This window comes from Seriola aureovittata, chromosome 1, assembly GCF_021018895.1.
Source record: "Seriola aureovittata isolate HTS-2021-v1 ecotype China chromosome 1, ASM2101889v1, whole genome shotgun sequence".
Lineage (NCBI taxonomy): Eukaryota > Metazoa > Chordata > Actinopteri > Carangiformes > Carangidae > Seriola > Seriola aureovittata.
In genome coordinates, this window is record NC_079364.1 from 32,179,137 (window position 1) to 32,193,904 (window position 14,768).

General features: G+C 41.7%; 1 protein-coding gene across 2 annotated transcripts in view; it reads left to right on the forward strand.

Moving 5' to 3' along the window:
* The first annotated feature begins 1,129 nt into the window (after nt 1-1,129).
* Nucleotides 1,130-14,768, forward strand: part of il16 (interleukin 16) — a 44,009-nt gene continuing 30,370 nt past the window's right edge. For both annotated transcript variants that reach the window (XM_056370727.1, XM_056370795.1), the window contains exons 1-4: nt 1,130-1,293; nt 8,131-8,362; nt 8,633-8,912; nt 13,296-13,435. In XM_056370727.1, coding sequence (XP_056226702.1) covers nt 1,281-1,293; nt 8,131-8,362; nt 8,633-8,912; nt 13,296-13,435 — 665 coding nt within the window. In that variant the 5' untranslated portion in view covers nt 1,130-1,280. The remainder of the gene's footprint in view (nt 1,294-8,130; nt 8,363-8,632; nt 8,913-13,295; nt 13,436-14,768) is intronic.

Genomic DNA, 14,768 nt, shown 5'->3' on the forward strand with positions numbered 1-14,768 from the left:
CAGTTTCCACAAAAACTAAACATTGCAACCTATGAAAGAGGATTTATTGAAAGCATGTTTCATTTTATATATATATATATATATATATATATATATATTCCACCACATTAGCAGTTCAGTGATGTCAGCCTAGCATTGGTTCAGATTAGAGCCTATTAGAACTATCAAGATTCTAAGTAACTGGAGACAAAACTCGTTTATGTACTCCACATACAAACATTGTAGTGTTTTTTTGTCCAGTAGAAACGCAGTTTACTCTGATTTGTTGACTGTGGGTATTGAAAGTGACCAATCAAAGAAGCAAAGACATCAGCCACTGTCCCCGCCTCCAAAGCTCCAAAAGTCAACTTTGCGAGTGAATGAGTGTTGAGATGTGTGACTGCAGATGTGCATGCAAAGCAGAAATGCTCCCTTGTGAGGATACTGCTCTGTGTGCTCATGGATTTAATATGTGCGACTTTTGAGGCTAATGAAACACCATATTTTTGTTAAGAATGTTGATTCTCTCAGAGTTTGAAAATAGCCCACATTTAATGTTCCTCCATATTCTAAACCACATACCAAACCCCATAAAGGCTTCACCTCCCGCCACAGGCTGAGTGGTTCTCTCTGTCCACGGCCTGCACCAACATCAGCTCAGATTTGTATATTTACTGTGCAGTGCTTTAGTTCAAACAAGTCTGTCCAGAACTGAAAACTAGAGTCATACACACACGTATACTCAAATGAGGGGTGTGTGTTTATGTGTTAACTGGAGTGGCCCACAGAGAATCTATTCATGCAGCATACAGTTTGTACCCACACACACGCACACACGCACACACAAACACACACACACACACACACACACACACACACACAACACACAAACACAAACACACACACACACTCCCTGAGCCTTATAAAAGACTAAAACCAGTGTGTGATGCAAAGTAGGTGTGAGGTCAGGCACAGCAAACTGTGGTGTGTTTTCCACTCTGGAGCTGGCTCACAGGAAAGGGGCAGTGATTTTGGGGGAGCTGTGCCTTACTGAGACACAGTGTTGTGTTCTCCCAGACAGAGGGGGAGGAAAAGGAGGGAGGAGGAGGATGGAGGCGGAGAAGAGGTACAGGCACATTACCCCAGATGAATCACTCAGAGCAAGGACTCCTTGCTCTGAGTGATAGTTTTTGACCTGATGCTCTGTCTGGACTTCTGCCTGCCCGTCTGGAGTGAATCCATCCTTTGGATCCCCTGTTTGCACCTTTGTTAGAAGCTGTGAATACTGACTGAGAGGCAACATGATTGACTACGGTAAGTCGGAATTCCACTACCACTAACAATGCTGAAGGGTCTTTAACAGGGATGTTTTATTAGTGCAAGTCCATAGTTATCTGAACCACATGTCTCTCAGACTGGAGTCCAACTTGACATGTATGACTATAAAGATTGTATGACAGGAAAGTAAGAGAAAAAATGTTGCTTCTGAAGGAGAATACACAAATTACATAAGACTGTGTAGGTCCATTCCAAGGCGACCTTTTAGAGCACAAATAGCCCAGCGAGGCAAGCACAGGATGGACATGGATTCCTCTCCACGCTTCCCACAGCCAAGCTTATGGTTACTGACAGCACACTGTTGTCATTCCACACTGACACAACAGAGGCCGGACCAGTGGAACCTCGCTTGAGAGTGTGAGATCGTTTGCATAACAAGAATTCAAGATCCGTCAAGCCAAAAAAAAAAAATCTCTATAATAATCTCTACGATGTGTACACATTGTCAAAGTGGTGAATTACTCATTTGCAGCGTGACTGAGAGGTTTTCCTTCCAGGTGGCTCTCTCGGTTGTTATAGGTCCCGCTCCGTCGCACAGACTGGAAAAATCCCCAGAGAAAACTCCAAACAACACACACGTTGTTTCGGCCGTGTAGCAACTCCACCCTCTGCTTTCTCTTAATCAGGTTCTGTCAGGCTGGTGCTCCTGCCTCGCTAATGCTACAGGCAACAAGTATGGTTTCTCTGAGGGCATGTAGCTACACATTCTCACACACACACACACACACACACACACACACACACACATATATATATATATATAGATATAGATATATATATATATACATATGCAAACATGTATACACACTGTTAATTCAGCTTCTATCCTAAACACACACTTCATGACCCACGCTACGGTCTTTTCTCCTCCTCCCCCCAACTTTTCCTCTTCCTCCATGTCTTCATACTAAACAGTGTTACTGCTGTGTGCCATTACATCAATAGAGCAGTGTGTGTCAGAGGAAAGTTGGACTCACTCTGTACTTCTGCTAACATCACAGGAGGTAGTCAGCATCTTCAAGGCTCTGAAGCAAGTGGTTTTTATGAATCTATAGGCTTTAAATACACATATTAACCAACGACAGTTCCACCTGATCTTATGTATTTATTTATGATAAATGACCATATTAATGTGCTGAAATATAGTGGTGTGGAAATAGTAAATAGAACATATTCTGTAGTTTGGAAGACTTGTAACATACTGAAGTACATTATCTCAGTAGATGTACTCCCTAAATTTTGATGTATTTTTAGTAGTGTGCAAGTTCTGCCAGATGGCTGCTCAAATTCAGAAATAACATTTGTGTTAGATCTGCAGAACTCACCTGCAGCTCCAGAGTTTTTCACCGAATTCAAAGATTAGAACTGAGAACAGACATAGAACTGCTGCAGGTCTGACCTGGTTTTATCTAATTGGACATTTGAATGTATATTCACATATTCTCATATGTCTGAATCATTGGTTTAGAGACAGTAGGTAGGATTGATTTCCATCCTACCACTGTAAATGTTCCCACTGTGCTGGCATACATCCAGCTGGATAGCGTATCAGTCTATGAAACAGAGGAGAGAGGGAGATGGAGACTATGGGGCTTAGAGGCCTCCAGCATAGAGATCCATGTCTCTGTTTCCTGTCTATCTGGCCAACAAAACAGCAGACTAATGCTTCATAATTACTAACACACTTCCAGGATCACAGCCACCGATTCACCAGAAAGGCAAGTCTTTCTTCCATGCTCAGTCCCTTGAACCTGGGGGTTATTACTGATGTATTTATTTATTTGGTTATTCAGATGTCTGTTTACCCCATTTTTATTTCATTTAGCATCATTTTAGTGTCATTTTAATTTGATTTTCTTAATTTCCTTTCTTCGTGGTTGAGGTCAGTTGTGGTCGTTCAATAGAGGGCGCATGCGCAGCTTAATTCAGGGTGGGCAAACTTTCATCCATCCCTCCGTTTTCTGCTGCTTATCTGGAATCATGTCGTGGTGGAAGCAGATTAAGCAAGGTAGTCAAATCCTAGGGCATTCTTAGGGGAGATGAGATATATAATCCCTCCAGTGTGTTCTGGATCAACCCCAGGGTCTTCAATCCAATGCAAGGTGCCCAGGAAGCATCATGATCAGATGATGGAACCATCTCAACTGGCTCCTTTCGAATAGTGGCTCTACTCTTAGCTCCCTCTGGATATCTGATCATGGATATCTACCAGGTTCAGCCCAACCCACAAAACTTTTTTTTGTTTTCTCCGTCAAGCACATGAAGTGCCCAGGCTTTCTGCCTCTCTCTCTCCCTTCTCCTTCTCTCTCTCCTCCCTGTTACTCTCTGCAGCTGTAGAACCTGGATCTGCAACTGCAAACCACCTACTGCCCCATGATCCTGTTTAGCACCTGCTGCTAAACCTGCTAAAATTTACTGTAGCTAATAATGATAATTATTAATGCTATTAACTGGCATTTTATCAGTAGGAGCACTACAGTTGGCATTACATTACTAGTGCTGTTACTGCCGCTGCTATCACTATTATTAATATTGCTATCATTGCACGTCTTTTCCTCTGTGCCATCTCTCGCTCTCTCTCTCTCGCTCTTTCTCTCCAACCCAACCCAACCAGCCGAGGCAGGTGACCCCCCACCCTGAGTCTGGTTCTGCTCCAGGTTTCTGCCTCTTAAAAACAAAATCTTTCTTTGTCACTGTCGCCCAGTGCTGCTCTTGGTGGGAATTGTTGGGCCTCTGTAAATAATATTATAAAGAGAAGGTCTAGACATGCTCTATTTGGAAAGTGCCTTGAGATATGTTTGTATTTGGGATATAATTTTTCCAGTCACTACCAAAGCTTAAGACCATGGGTGAGGACTGGAACAAGGCCCGACTGATAAATGAGCTCACTCATGAGCAAGACCTGAGATACTTAGACTCCTTCACTTGAGGCAGCAACTGGCTCACAACCCAAAGGGAACAATCAACCATTTTTCTGGCAGACAACCCTCGGCCTCAGACTTGGAGGTACTGACTCTCATCCCAGCCTTTTCACACTTAGCTGTAAACCATGTCAGTGCATGCTGGGGGGTCACAGTCTGATGAAGTCAACAAAACCACATCAACTGCAAAAAGCAGAGAGGCAATTCTGAGGTCCCCAAATTAAACACACTCCTCTCCCCACACTGCAGCTTGAGATGCTGTCCATGAAAATTAAGTTTGTGCTTATGCTTCTCAACGTGGTCTTTGCAGTGTGATACCCTGATAATTAAACCACACCCTCTGCTCCCCCTTTTTAAATACTTTTTATGACAAGATAGCAGAACAATGTCCAGAGACTTCAGCATCTCAAAGCAAATCTGATCAGCACCTGATGTCTTGCCGCTGGGGAGTGTTTTGACTTCATCACCTCTGCCAGAGATATATTCTACAAACTCTGTCTCCTCCTCAGAGGGCATTGTGGTTGGGTTCAGGAGTTACTTACTCATTCCACCGCCCAACTAGATCCTCAGTCAGAGTTGGCAGTGCTTCTACCATACTGAACACAGCTTGGACCAAGCCCTGGTTTCCCTTTCTGAGTCATCTGATGGTTTGACAGAACTTCTTTTAAGGTAACTGGAAGCTTCTCTGCTGCTCTTTATACCTAAGTGTCCAAGATATACAGTTGCGGATGATAAGACCACAAAGTCGATCATCAATCTTAGACCTAGGGTGTTCTGTACCAGGTACACTTGGAATGAACCATCCTTTAATTACAACTCCAGAAAAGGAGAGATTCCAGCCCCTCTCCGGGAGTTTGGTCCCAGAGCTCCTGCTGTGTGTGGAGGTGAGTCCAAAGTTGCTACTGCTCCACCTCCTCCCCAACTCCGACTCCTTCCCCACCGGAAAGGTCGTATTCTATATCAATATAGTCTACAAAGCCAGGGATCAGCACGTTCGGGGTTCCCTTACCTGCCATCCAGCTTGCATTGCAGCCAATCCCAATATCCTTTGCAGGCCCAAAGGATGGTGGCTCCATGTAAGTTTTTTGGGCTGGGTCAGGTCCGGCCACCAAACGCTCACTAGTGAAACCCCCTCCCAGGTTTGGCTCCAGGAGGGAGCCCCAGTGTAGGAAAATTTATATTATTTAATATCTTTAATGAATGCCGCCAGGACTCTCTCAATCAAAACAATAAAAAACAAGCAAAAAGCATTTTTCCCATAAAACTCCATTATAACAGATGTCTGTAAAACTGTTGACAGGACACTTCCAAGTGAAGCCAAGATGGACTTTTTCTGTTGAGATGTGAAGTGTATTTTGATTAAAGTGAACACCATCCTCGAGTCCAGTATCCGGATGCTATAATACATCCATGGATTGAGTCACTTTTTATATGCAGTTGCATATTTATATTGCTTTAACTGTCACAGCAGCAGTACAGTTTAATTATTGAGCAGAAAAGTACAATATGACAACCAAGTCAAATATTTTATTACATGTATGAAAAACAGGAATAAGCATTGATGTTGAATTTACATTTTTAAGTTTAAATAAACTTTTAGTCCTTTTAGTTTGATTAATTTTCTGGAGGATCCCTCTGTAGATTACATGGCCAAGAGCACCAACGGCTACTGGCTGACATGTAGATAAAACTGAGAGCTGACTTTCTGCCTTGTGGTCAATGTTTGAACAAGTCTGTTATATTTCACCTGCATGCTGTAATATTCAGAGCACAGAGGGGTATTTGTCAGCATATGGGCTACCACATCTCTGTAACATAGCAGCAAAAGCCTGTTCAGTCTTGGTACAAGCTACGTGCATATTACATATTCATTCACCACAAGCTCAGTGTTTCCTTCTACTGAACTGGGTGCAAAATTTGCATTATAGCAGACAGAATTATCTTTCATCCAGAGCAACATCTACGCTATTACTGCAAACGTCTAGACCAGGATAAAGCATTTTATCTTACCACTAAGAGTTCTCCTAAGTCACACTAAATTTCTAACTTAAAGTTTTCTCCTACATCCTCTTCACAAAGCTGCTGAAAACAACTTTTACCTTTACTACTTACTCCTATTACTCCTATTACTGCAGTAATAATAAAAAAAATCTGTCCATTAAGATCAGCGACTCGTGTTTAGATCCTGGACACTGTGCAACAATGTCTACAGCTGTACAGGCAGCATCAACACAACCTGTGTGTTGATGGTGTGATCTTGTTTTCCTGTTTACAAACCCCTCCTCCTCTTGTGATGGTTCAATCATTTTAACATGCTTCCATCTCTGGCACCGATCACAGCAGGTAGACCGACCATGAAGCTGCTTTACTTCTCTGGAGGTGTTGAACATCTAAAGGAAATCGTATGAATTGTTCTATGATGTGGGTCTACAGAGACATTTATTGTTTGGTGAATAGATCGCCTTACAGAAGGCGGAGTGATCTCCAAGTTGTCAGAATTGCATAGTTGTATTTTTTCTGTTGCCAAGTAACGCAGCGTTTCCAAACCCTTACGTTCCGCACTGATCGTATTGTTTCAGTTGGAGATGTTATTGCAAAACCCCTCACAAACTCCACAACGATCATTATTCCCTCATGATTGAGTCGTATCTTTTAAGTAATTCAGCATCGTGTAAGGTTTCCAGAACACTGTGACATGGAATGACAGCAGCTCTTTAAGATTCTTTGTGATTTGGTCTTAGTGAGTTAAGAGTCCTCTAGACTACGTGCTAGTTAGGAACTACTTTGTGAATATGAGCCCTGGTGTTCTCAACCTTTTTAGTACAGCTGACTATGGCCTATGGGTTAGGGAAAGTATATCATGACTGGGACTGGGAACAGTTGACATAGTTTGGATGATATATAACACAGGAAGTTGGGCCTTTTATCTACCCTGCCTCCTCGGTGGAAACTCTCAAGCTCCCTTATAAATGTAAATCATCTTTGATTGACTGGGGTCCAACATATAGTCTGGTATGCTTCTCAGCCAAGTCAGGACAAGAATAGATGACTCTATGATGATGTAATCTGATACAGTGACTATCTCAAAAGAACAAAATAACATGTCCTACTGATCCCCACCTGTGCAATGGTTCACCCTTTTTTGAGAGGCCTATTTTGCCTAATCCCCAAAAACTAAACCTTCAGCAGCCACAAAGGTCGACCCACGTCATTAATGTTCAGTCAATGTGAAATGATTCCAACCAAGAAAAGTGCGAAAGCCTTGTGCATTCTAAGCATCAACATCACACACATCTGGAGACGTGCTCAAACCTTGTGATTGTGAGGTGGCTGGGTGAGATGATAGCAAGATAATGATGTCAGACCAGAGGCTTTATAGCCTCTGCACATTGTTTACTAAGAGTTCATCGCAAATGTGAGAGGCCATCTACACTAGCATGTATAATGCATTTGAGGGGTCGTTCTATAGTGCTCTCTGGAGTGTGAAGCGTTGATGTGTACAGACCACCATTCACTCCAGCCCATTAATGGCTCCATGGCGAACACCATTATCTCTTCTCACATACTATAGATTATGTAAACCTTAAAATATGAATTGAGCTAAGAGTGAGCCTCTATTACCTCATCAGCTGCTGCGTTTGTGTCCATGTCCTTTAGTGATTTCAGATTTGGCATGCCATTGTGTGTGTGTGTGTGTGTGTGTCTCAACAGCAGTCTGATTAAATTGCAGTCATGAGGACTGAGAAAAACGCTGTCATTTTTTTTCAAAGCTGGGAAAGAAAAGCGCTTTTATTTCAGTTAGCCTCCACAATTGCCTCAGCAGTTTCTCAGAACACTTACACACACGGATGCAGTCAGACTGTCCTAACTGAATTTTCTAATTGCTCTCCAGAGCGTCCCTCTCCATTAGGCTTCGGGCCGGCTGGGAGGAGTGAGCTCCAGGCACACACATATACACACACACTGACGGCCATGCCTCAGAGATACTCCCACCAGAGGAGGAAAGCCAGCACAGCGGCTGCTAGGAGGATGGAGAGAAGACACAGGGACCAGGGGAAAAGCAGCATAAACAACTCAAGCGGCAGCCACAACCACCGCTCCAAGAAGCTGGCCATGCTCTCCAGGTACCAACAGCAGTCAGAGGCTTACACCGAGAGCTGTACAGAAAGCTCAAGATGCATAAAGTTAGGTTACTTACCATTTTATTGGCGTGTAGCCGTCTTTATAGGCTGATGTAAACCTTTATTGATTGAGTTTTGCCTCATGGCGACTAGAAATAATAGTTTGAGTATTTTTTTATTTCATTTTTCTGTTCTGATGCGGTCTCGCAGGATTGCCATTTATGTTACTGAATACCTGAAACTGACTTTCTGACTTTAACTGACCCTGTCCAGGTCCCTGATCCTGTGTCACTCTAAGACGAATGATGACTGTGTAGAAGAGAGGCATGCTGGGGAAGTGTCAGATGAGTGCAGGACGTGGGCTCCGAGCTGGAGGGCAGACGTGGCTACTGGGGTTCACACAGGGTACGAAGATACAGAGAATGGACACCACAGGACAACCCAGCAATCAGCCCTGGAGAAAAGAGGAGGCAGTAAAGCAGATGATCAGCTGCATCAGACCAACACACTCAGGGAGACTAAAAGAAGTATAAGGAGATCCTTCAGCATCAAGGTAAGACTGCAGGAGTTGGCATTAGAGCTATCATTTACATGTAAAGTTAATCTAAGCATATTTTAAATCAGTTCTAAACTCTCTCATCTCGAATCTCCTTTAAATCAGCAAGATATATAGTCTGTTTGATTGTTGATAGTTATTATTAAACCTATAGCCATGGTGGTTGGTTTGTCAGTCATCACTTTAGTCCAGACTGAAACTGTTGGACGGGCTGGTCTGTTTTACAGACGTTCACGGTTCCCGGTGAATGAACTGCTCTAACTCCTGAGCCACCGTCGCTCCAGTGTGACATTCAGAATTTACATTTCAGTTCCTACTAGGGATGTCCCAGTCAAGTTTTATTTACCACTGATCCAGATCCCAGTCATTTAATACTCCCGATCTGATTCTTCACACAGGGCAAACTTCAAATACATTAAAGTTATTCAAATCAATCCAATATGCTTGACAATTGAATAGCTCTGCAATGCATTCACTTCATGATTTTTTTGGTTATTTTTAAATCAAAAGTGGAGTTGCTCCAGTGCAGCGTGGCTAAGCAATGACAAGGGGCAATTGTCTGTGGTAAAGCCAAAAGCGGTCATGAACCTTGCTGTAAAGCTCTGATACGGCAGTGTCTGACATGTAGTGTGGAGAGGGGAGGCTGTACCACGGTTTCAAAAGCTTCAAAAGTCAGTGAAAACCTGTGTTCTCCACCACTCACTGTATTCCATTCAGTGTTTATATTTTAGGTGCCGTAGTACTGAACGCAGCTCGGTTACTACCACCTCACGAAATGCTGGCACTGCAGACATTATGTGTGGCTGTTGCTTTCACTTTCCATTTTAAGATATTTCCACACTGCAGACAGATTCGCCGAGTGTTGCCACAAATTGCGCTCTCTGTTTACAACACCTGTGTGAAAGCTGATGCGAAAAAGAAAAAGGATCGGTCTTAGGTTCACGCTCAGTAAAGCCGATACCGATCACTTAAAAAATGCCACTGATTTAAGAGAGTGAAGTGGCCAAAGAGGCCGCTGTTCAGCAAAAGTGACTGTATGTAAACAACAGCTAATGCTGATATTTTCTGCTGAGGACAGTCTCATAATGACTCACAGTTCCAAGTCACTGCACTGTTACAATCGTGTTTCCATGCATTACACAGTAGATAGTTTAGAGTCAGTTTGATGATAATAACATGTTTCACCACACGTGGTTCCTATAGCCGTCTGTCAAATGACTGACTGACTGAAACATCTGATGTTTAACATACATTTCTAAACTGCCACAGTCATTACTTACCCAGCAACTAACTCAAACCAAAAAAGGTCACTGGTTATAATGTTGTGGCTGTTCAGTGTCTGATATCAGTGGTCAGTAGTTAATGTGATTTTAAACCTGTTCTGTAGTTTGAGATATTTTCCATGGCTTCATGGCTTGACTGTGTCAAATATACACCAATCAGCTCCAACATTAAACCGGTTACCTGTTTTAATGTTGTGGCTGAATCCTGTATATTCATATGTAGAAATCAGTGTTTGTTGTTTATCCCAACGTGCTAGTTCTGTGTTATGTACTCTGTGGGGAATGAATCTTGTCTAAATGTAATGATAATCACATGCCCTCCGTTGGTGTGTTGGTGGACAGAGAGCTGTGGCTGGCCTGAATGTTAAACATTCAGACAAAGACAGGGTTTGTTGAGCTGTGCTGTTTCTACAGTTCGCCTCATGGAACATTCCCCCAGAGTCAAATAAGGATAGACGGTCTGTCATTTATCACGCATCTTATATAAACGAGTGATAGATACCGTGGAGTTTAGATAGTGTCGAGTTTAAAGTCATTGTCTCTGCTCATGGTCACTGATACTGTGTAGTCTAGTGGTTTTCTGATTTCTGTATCTGTGGTCAGTACTGAGCTCATACTAATGTTCGAATGTTTCCATTAAACACACAGTCTGTATCTTCTGTCTCTATGGGTCTCTCAATCAAAACAATAACAAAAGATAGCATTGGGTGACATCATGAACTAGCCTAGCATTGTGGGAGTTATTGTCTTTACCACCATTACCATAAGCTCCTCCCAGTTTGGATTCCTTCAGTGTCAGTGGTTCAGGAAATCAAACCGACCTGATGATTCTAACCATTAAAAACACTGAATGAAGCAGTTCGACATTTAAAGTCAGTGTTTGAGCGACGCTGTACGGAGGACAGAGACTCAGGGAAGAGCTGGAGCTGAGATTGATGCTAACCTTTGTTCTGATTGTTTCTCTGATAACTTATGAAGCAGACGTTCAGCAGGTTTTTACCAGCAGCTGAATTATCCACAGAGGTGTCCTCCTCTCCATAACAAACACACCAGGGGATTAAAACCAGTAGAAACACCCAGAAAGCAGTTTACCTTTAAAAAGCAGAGATTCAGCGACGCTCTTCAGTGACACAGGACAGGACGTCTCCAGCAGCTGGGAGCTGAGCTGTCTAACATTTCCTCAGCTTGTTTCTCTGATAACTTCAGATCCAGACGTCCGACGACTAAAATCCTTCATCTGCTTCAAATATAGAGCTGAAAACCACCAAGGTGTCAAAAGTGTATGTGGCTTAAAACTAGATAAAAGTCAGACTTCTGTCAGACAAACTCACTGACACATGATCATAGAGGATATGATGTCACTGACAGGCAACCAATGAAACGTTACAATGATTAAAATCACAGATTTCTCTGGTTTGACAATTGATGGAATCATTTGTGATAATGTAAGAACACAACTCAACAACATATAGAACACAGGTCTAGATGTTTTTAGACATTTTAATGTGGAAAAGTTACAGATTATAACTTTAAAAGAGTAGTCCATCAATGTAGCATTGCACTCCTGAAACATTGTTCACAATGGACATGTAGCCTCAAATCACTCATGCTTACTTCTTTCTAATTCCACACAACTTTCAAACTTTCAGGTAAATAATAGATTTTCATTAGTTGGAGGCAGTGTGTGTTGTTTTCAGATAACCATCACTCATCTGCATTCTAACCTAGAGCTGGAAGACAACTGCTTTCACCTGTTATACCTTACATCATCTAAACTTGTTGTAAAGAAACATTTATTCCAAAGTTGACAACAATAGTGCGAAAGAACAAAGTTACACAGCTAAAGAGTATATTGATCAAAGTATCTGAATAAAGAAGCATTTCTTGTCTCCTGGCATTTGGCCACGTTCAAAGTGTTATTATTCACTCTTGCATGTGTGATTATCAAAAGATAATGCACTGCACAGGAGCCTTGGGACAATGTCATAGTAATAGTGTTTTCTGTTGCTTTTAATAGGGACACATACTGAAGAGATGTGAAGCAGCACTACACATTACACATCAGCTGATTGGACATACAGTGCATTGTAAAAGACATTATATACATTTGGTTATTCAGTCTATAGATAGTAATGGACTTTATTAAAGTAGTAAGGCTTTTTTTTATAACAAGTATTTACTGTCATTCTTACTAACATTTTATAATTGGCACACAACACAACAAGTGCAAATGAGGCTGATGGGAATGTCAAATATGACACAATGATGGTACTAGATGAAAAGTCAGGAGATCACCAAAGATATCACAATTCATCAGGAGGGAAAGACAAATGTCTGGACTAAAGAGATGGACCAACCAACAGCATGATCCCTGCAGCCACACTGCCTGATACGATCATGTGTTATAGTAACCAGCGACTCATGCCTAGAGTTATGTGCTAAGTCAGAAGTTACGAGGAAAAGCCAGTCTATTCTATGCTACTATAAATACATTAACCATGGACAACACAGACTGCGTGCCAATCATAGTGAACACTCTACAGCTGGATGTTGTGTACCACTTCATGGACTAAAGCCCAGGGCGATAAACAAGCCTCACTGAAGCTGAACTCAACAGTAATTTAATGGAGCAGTGTTTTCCTCTGGGGCTAATTCATGCCAGGTCGAATATAAATCACTCTTGATCACCTTCTAGACAGAAACAGTATCATTGGCTTTTATTTTGAGACTAAATCCTTTAAAGCAACAATGGTTTATGAAGGTAAATAAAGCCATGTTGACACTTCTCTGAATTATAAATTCCAGTTAGAAGTTTACAATAATCATCTCAAACACAGAGACACTACAGTCTCACAACGGTCACAACAATCTGGCTTCAAATGTCACACTGACCCTTATGAGTTATTACAAAAGCAAGTTTAACAGTGATTCAGTCATTTCATACTTTTCAGTAAATTCTACCACAGTTACTGGCATAAAAGAAATACTTCTTTAAAGAACACCGCCATGGGGTCTGCATTGTATAGAAGTTTCCTGTGTGTGTGTGTGTGCGCCTGTGTGTGTGTGTGTGTGTGTGTGTGTGTGTGTGTTGTCATAGGAGAGCAGTATCTGGAGGATGTGTGTAGCTACAGGGCCTGCTGAGGAGGTGCGTGGACCACATGTGGCTGATAACAGCATCCAGACTGAGGACAAAGACGCTAATTTGGAGCCAGGGAGGAACGGAGGGAACCAACACAGGTGATTAAAGACAAAACGACAACTTTATTAATGCTTTACTTCTTAGAAATCTGCACAAAAATACACTTGGCTCATTATCAGAGTAAATGAAAGTGTAGCAGCAAAAGAAAAGCATCCAATCACCACCAAGGAAATAATGATTCATTCTACATACAGTAGGTGAACAAAATGCTGATGTCTGACATAGACCACATTTCCACCTGATATAAGTGTAACCTTAATTATTGTACACATTTGGAATATTTTAATAATAAGCCATATTCATTTGTTTTGTTTAAGTGGTGCAATATTATTCCCCCCTGCCATTGTTTGCAGGGGAACAGGTGTGAACGTGACAGTCTATTGGATGCACATGTCCTGCTAAGAGAGCAGAATAAAGTTCAGTCAACTGTCCTGCCGTGTTGGTGGTGATTATAGAAGACAGCTAAAAGAGAATTATAGCCTGCTTGTCACCAACAGTCCAGAGAGACTGGAAAACACTATCGACCAAGAAATAAGGGGTTACATTAACATGCAATCTGTATATAGATATATTATGTGGATCTCAAAAATCAATGTAAATGCAGCCGTAAACACATAGAACATAATGCTGTCAAAATGGACGAAGCAAAGGTGTAGAGGTCTGGCTCACATTGTAATTGTAGGTATAAATGATAAAACTTCACCCAGCAACAGGAGAGGTCACCTAACTCCACCTCTTCCTGCTGTCACAAGCCCCTCCCCTAGAAAGGAAAAATATGTTTGGAACATGCAAGATGAGAGCCATGTGATTGACGGACAGGGCTAGATGAGCTAATGCTACCAAGAGACACATCTGGAACTGATTACTTTCCTCAAATTACCAAGCGTTTTAGCTGGTATGTGCTTGCATGTAGTTGATTTACTGATGCAGCACCTTAGCAGATAACGCTGCATCGCTTTAGTGGAAAAGTTCAGATAAACTCAACTGTTTTGTTTGTTGGATGATTGTGTTTTCTTCTCTTCTTACATGGGAGCAAGACAGCCAAACTGAAAGACACATAAAACAGCTACAAACAGCACAGCCATGGCACTTGTGTCTCTTTGTGGTCATATGATTTACTTAACAATAAACAGAGACTCTGGTCTTGTAAAATTACGACTTAATTCTCGTAATATTATGACTTTTTTTCTTTGAATATTATGATTTGTGGTTTGTGATATGTGGTTATCCAAAATTAAGAAAAGACCAAAGACTGAGATGAGTTTGGGGTAAAAAAAAATGTATAAGAACAAGACAAATCCAAGATGAAAGAATAATCATAATATTATGACTTTTTTTTTCTCGTAGAATTAAGACCAATTATTTTTCTCT